The sequence below is a fragment of the Poecilia reticulata genome, linkage group LG10, assembly GCF_000633615.1.
Source record: "Poecilia reticulata strain Guanapo linkage group LG10, Guppy_female_1.0+MT, whole genome shotgun sequence".
Classification (NCBI taxonomy): Eukaryota; Metazoa; Chordata; class Actinopteri; order Cyprinodontiformes; family Poeciliidae; genus Poecilia; species Poecilia reticulata.
The window spans coordinates 30,699,915-30,705,862 of NC_024340.1; the positions used below are offsets into that span (position 1 = coordinate 30,699,915).

The 5,948-nt window shown below is 43.8% G+C and overlaps 1 protein-coding gene across 4 annotated transcripts in view; it reads right to left on the reverse strand.

The window, feature by feature from the left end:
• Window positions 1-294: 294 nt before the first annotated feature.
• pitx2 (paired-like homeodomain 2) overlaps window positions 295-5,948 on the reverse strand; it is a 56,476-nt gene continuing 50,822 nt past the window's right edge. For 3 of the 4 annotated variants that reach the window (XM_008421038.2, XM_008421037.2, XM_008421036.2), the window contains exons 3-4: window positions 2,725-2,924; window positions 295-1,837 (exon numbers count right to left, since the gene is read on the reverse strand). In XM_008421038.2, the coding sequence (XP_008419260.1) occupies window positions 1,280-1,837; window positions 2,725-2,924 (758 nt within the window). In that variant the 3' untranslated portion in view covers window positions 295-1,279. Of the gene's footprint in view, window positions 1,838-2,724; window positions 2,925-3,303; window positions 5,744-5,948 lie in introns of those variants that run through there. The other variant, XM_008421035.2, reaches the window with a different exon arrangement.

Consider the following 5,948-nt stretch of genomic DNA (forward strand, 5'->3'; position numbering starts at 1 on the left):
TGTCTTTGTTGTGTGCGCCGCAGTGCAGCTTTTTGTTGATTCCCGTGTTATTTCAAGCCCCAACGAGCAGCCGCGGCTCTTGGCTGGAGCAGACAGGCAGACAGACACGCATTCAGGGGCTAATCTGCCGGAGCATCCCGGTGCCATGTGTATTGGAGCGGCCCATTGTTTTCCTCTATAGATTAGCTGCACAAGCGCCTCAGACAATCCAAAGGCTGCAGACAGACTGTCACTGCTTTGCACTCCGCTAACGGACTTCTTGCACAAAGATTCAATAAAAGTCTCCCAGCAGAATGTTTTTGGAACAATATATTTACTTCCATTAAATAAAACACAATATTTCGGGGATTGATGGGGGAAAAAAAACAACATAATTCCGTACCAAATAGTATACACAGAGCAAAAAACCAAATCATTTGTCGCAGGAACATTTTTGGATGCTTATTATTATTTTTTTAAATCCAGAATTGCTATTCTAAATCGATATTCACACAGACATTAATAATAAATTTATAATATGTTCGAAACACACAACTGGTGCGTTTTTAGTATGTACATTCCCTTTTTGTTTGCAAGCAAAACATGATTCCTTTTTTTAGGATTTGCATTTTTTTTTATCCACATGCGTCGATAAGTTGGAACCTGGAGAAGAGTTGGAGCGCAGCCGCTTCAACAAACAGGAGATGATCATTCAAATATATTTACACGAACATTTCTGTCAACAGTTAACGTCCAGAATCCATCAGGGAAAAAGCCCTCATGACGAGCTGTGAAAAGTGAAACAGGCCTTTATTTTGATTTTTTTTTTTAACTCAGTGAATGAGGCCATCGCTCATCGGAGAGGAAGAAACTTAAAAAACTCCCGGTTCAGTTTGACTCCGAGGAGGAGCTGAGTGTTTCAGTGGTTCAGTCTTCTAGTGCCCTTGTTTCGAGGAAAAAAAAAAAAAAGAGAGAGAAAAGTAGCTGTAGTAGTCTCTTGTTTCTGTGGACGGCTGCTATTAATTATCCACACACTGCAAAAAATAACCACCGTCACAAACATAACCCTCTAAATCAGATTCCCTGCGTGAAAATGAATGAAAGTCAATAAGAGCGAATTAATTTATATTTTTTCTCATAATTTGATGGAAAAGTTGAGTCTTGGGGGAGATGGTGACCAGGCGAGCAGTAAATTCCCTTTAACACTTCAAACAGTTCAAAATGATCTTTTGTGGGGTTAAAAATGCTTTGTCCTCTAACATGTCAGCTCGGTGGCGATTTTTTGCAGTGCAGGTAGCAATTAGACCGGCCTGTCCACCGCGTACTGGCAAGCGCTCAGATTGGTGGCTGGATTCTGAACCCCGGCGTATCCAAAACTCGAGTGCTGCTTGGCTTTCAGTCTCAGGCTGGCCAGGCTGGAGTTACAAGTGTCTCTGTACACGTAGGGAGGGGTCGGCGGCGCGTAGGGGCACGCCGGCGTGGGCACCCCAGAGTTGAGGGAAGGGTTACTGAGGTTGTTCAAGTTATTGAGGCTGTTCAGGCTGGATCCCGGCACGCCGGTCACCGCGGATGGCACCATGCTGGAGGTCATGGAGGAGATGGAGTTGGGCGGCGAGAACATGGTCTGAGAGGATAAAGGGTTGACGTTCATGGAGTTGAAGAAGGGGAAGCTTTTGGTGGATAAGGAGGCGGACGTGAGGCCCTTGGCGGCCCAGTTGTTGTACGTGTAGCTGGGATACATGTCGTCGTACGGCTGCATGAGTCCATTGAACTGCGGGCCGAAGCCGTTCTTACACAGCTCGGCTTGCTGGTTTCTCTCCCGTTTCCTCCACTTGGCTCGTCTGTTCTTGAACCAAACCTAGAGCACAAAAATAACAAATATAAGAGATAAAATACACTTTTTCATCCTTATTTTTATTTTTGTTATTTGTGCATTTTTTTATATTGGGTTCTATTTTTTCTCTAACAGTACATAATTAAAATTAAATCCCTTTTATTCCCATTTGCGCAGAGAACTCCAGTTTTACAGCCGCCTCTATCTGCGCGGAATACACACTGCAGTCTCAGTGGAGCATCTTAGCGTGGAGTGGATGTGTATTCCCCCGCATGCTTCCACAAACACTCTGACTTTAATCACACAACGTCAGGGCGACAATCGCAAAATACGAGTTTTGCACCTCTTTTACACGGAGAGAAGAACACAAGTGGCATGTCAATAGCCTCAACTGTTAACAGTGTCATCATTGCCTAATTACACCTAATAGGTAAATAATACATTGAGTAATTTGTAATTATATTTAAAATAATTAAACGATAAAAATAATTTCCAGATTTTTTGTACTGAGGTAAATGTTTGCGCGTTGTGTCATAATTGATCAAGTTTATTGGAATGAGGTCAAATTAAATGTGGTTTTATCCTGCAGTATTTAAAAAATAATTTCCCTTTAATTATTTTATGAGTATAATTTTTCTAATTTTTATTTATCATATTGTACTACATTTCAGCAATTCATAAAGTTTTGTTTACCCGCGTAATTGTGCCAAAAAAGCCGCATAATTAAAAAACTATAAATTGTGTTCATGTGCAGAGAGAATCAGAAGTGCTACGCTTGGTATGTGTGTGCGTGCGTGTGTGTGTGTGTGTGTGTGTGTGTGTGTGTGTGTGTGTGTGTGTGTGTGTGTGTRTRTGAGGGTGGGGGTGGGGGGGTGCGTGTGTGTGTGTGTGTGTTTTGTGTGTTTACGCACCCTGACTCTGGCCTCTGTGAGGTTGGTCCACACGGCTATCTCCTCCCTGGTGCTCATGTCCGGGTAGCGGTTCCTCTGGAAGGTGGCCTCCAGCTCCTGCAGCTGCTGGCTGGTGAAGTGAGTCCTCTGCCGCCGCTGCCTCTTCTTCTTGGACGGGTCGTCCGAGGAATCGTCGTTTTTATTTTGTATTTTTTCTTTTTCTATAAAAAGAAAACCGGGTTTTTAGATTGATATTTGGCTCTTTGAATTTAAAAAAGAATAAAACCCAGATCTTTTTATCCTTTTAAATAACTTTTTAATGTTTAATTGATTTAAAAATGTCTACTTTTTCCTTTTAAATTGCACTCTACTTTTTATAATTATGCTAAAAATACAAGAAACTATTTAAACTGTTTAAAAACAAACAATAGAAAAAACAATAATTCACCGTCAAACCAGAGACAAATGAGCTGCTATTAAAATGACAGCTCCGGTTTTTATGCGTATAAATCTCCCGTCATGGTGACTGATAGCAGCCATCTATTGTCTCATAACCAGATGATCTCTGGGACTCCGGGTGAAACCCCGGCCGGTTCTTACCCACAGACTCCGGGCTCGATGTGTCCGACACAGTGTGCACCTCTAACCGGTGCTTAGAGTCCACGGAGCGCTGCAGCGGCTGCAGGCTGGAAGCCATCGCCAGAGCCGTGTGGTGCGTGGAGGCGAGTTTATTCCCTGTGAGGTGGTGGTCTATATTTAATGGATCCCTCATAGAGCTCATCGGTGAAAGATCTCACGAGCTTCTAGCACAGGAAGGCTGAGCGGAAAGTCCGACTCCGGAATGTGTTCAGCTGTCCAAAAAGCGCACAGCAGCACAGTTCCTCTTGCTGAGATGAAGCCCTCGTTCTGTTTAAACTGGAGAACGCTTTAAAACAGGCCATTGAGTTTTATCACAGCATCGGTGGAAAACTGCGGCTACCTTGGCTGACTATCAGAGTGACAAGGACAGGTAGGAGATATTAGATCCAGAGGCTTACACACACTCCAGCGCTCTCTGCTCATTTCAGCTGTTGCCTGTGCTCTGCCCATCCAACTGCGCCTCTCTCCACACCTCCACGTCACCGCTTTGCCCCCGCCCCGATTCTCTCTGACAGGCGCGTCCATGTGGATGTGCCCAACCAACCGGAGCTCGCAGAAACGAGATATGTCTGCCAGTGTATTTATGCCGGGGCTGGCGCTTATTTTTCCTCTTCCAAATAAAAGCATGTAAAGTCAGATGAGACGCACGGTGTACCGAGCTGCGCCCCGAGCCGCCGCTGCGCAGCAGCCCAAGACCAAATAAAAATGAAAATAACACAGTTTGGCCTCATTTTATGAGACGGGTCCAGTGGCCCGGTAAAGAGATGGAGAGCCGCTGATACCCAGGCTGAGCCGCGCTCTCTCCGGCTCTGTCGCTGCAGTTTGCTCAGTGGATAAAGCGACTTTTATTGAAAGGCGCAAAGAAAATAGATGCGCACTGAATATCAAAGACAAACACCTTCTGCACCGCAGAGGTCCCGTGAAAGGACAAACAAATGTTAACTTCAAAAGAAGGGCTGTGGTGGCGCCAGCGCTCCAAAACTATCTGCGCGCACTTGTCAACTGACGCTAACTGCCAGACACGCATGCTATGTGAAAAAAGCGCACACGTGCCGCATGTGTGTTCGCACAGGAGCGCAGAATGGAGGCGCTGAAGGAAAAGAGTCAAACGACTCCATCCAAAGGCTAATTTACACCAAGCACTTCAGTTTGTGAACATTCAGATCATAATTGTGATGTGTTGAAGTAAAGCATCCCCACAGCATAATGCTCCCACCACCATGTAACAGCCTGCCCCTGCTGCTCCGCAGTCAGAATCAGGTGAACAGACACACCAGGGAACAACCTTTGTGAAAAAGAGAACTTCTTTTTCTAATGAGTTTTTGACTTCAAGTCTTCCTCAGTACAACACGATCATCTATCACAATCTAATTCCCACTTAGTTGAAATAGAGATTTGACCTAATTTGACTTCCATTGGACAAGTGTGAACAAAACTTCTGAAATCTTCTGAACTTTTAAAGATTTTGAGTTCAAAATGACTTCAGGCTGCAGAATCATTTATTTATCCTTTTGCTGTGTTTTCCTTAAGCAGTCTGACTCTCATCAATTATTTTAAAGCATTTTTAGGTAAAGTCACAGCGTTTTGCTGACATTTGATTGGGACGCAGAAGACGTGCCGTGTCCCAGCTGAACCAATCTGGAACAGGTTGGTTTGGAGGTTAGCTTGTGTCCGTCTAGAACTAAAGTAGTGACAGAGTTAACGGTCAAGTTAAACTGGTTCACAAGCTGAGCAAAAACATGAGACATTTTAACTGAGGCTGTCAGAGAAAACCTTTACAGAATAAATCTAAAACTTATTTTTATGCATTAATCACAGACCAACTTTTAAAGGACAAACTAGATGAGCAATAATTACAATAGAATGATTTATCTGAGTGGCATCAGCAGTTAAAACAAAAAATATTTCTGTCCAAAAACGTCGACAAAAATCTAGCCAAAGAAACCAATTTAATTTGTTGAATTCTTCCAGGGTGGATTTTCGGTCAAAGGCAATAAAAGCAAAACAGTCATCAACAAATCGAGTCCAAGACACAAAACGCCTGACCTCACAGACTTTCTGATTCACGACATGCAAAAGAGCCACACACTAGCTGTCAAATGGAGTGATCCTCTTGACCCCTCGGTGTTTGGCTTCTCAGATTCATTAAATGAAGCTCGGCAGAGGCGCGCGGGCCTCCAGCCGCCGCAGCCCTAGTTTGGTGAGGACGGATTACTCCATCATCAGCGCTTAAACCGGATCTGTCCTCACTTTGCTGCTGGGTGCTGCAGTCTGTTCCGTCTGGGACTTTTTATTCCTTCTCATCTAATTTTCATCTCATTAATTTAATGAACGTGACGCATTAAAGAAAAAGGAACAAATGTGTGTGAGAAAACCAGTGACAGAGATGTGATGAAGCAGGTCATCACTGGGGTTAAAATGCACCTTCACATGCATAACCATCATCATCATCATGATAATCACAGTCATCATCATCATCTTAAGAAAAAACGAGAAAAACTAAATAAGGAGCCCTTCATCTCCCACTTGGCCAAGCGGACGCGCTTTCATGCAGCACATTTGGACTTGGCGCAGTGATCCTATGAAAGCCTCCCCATATATATATA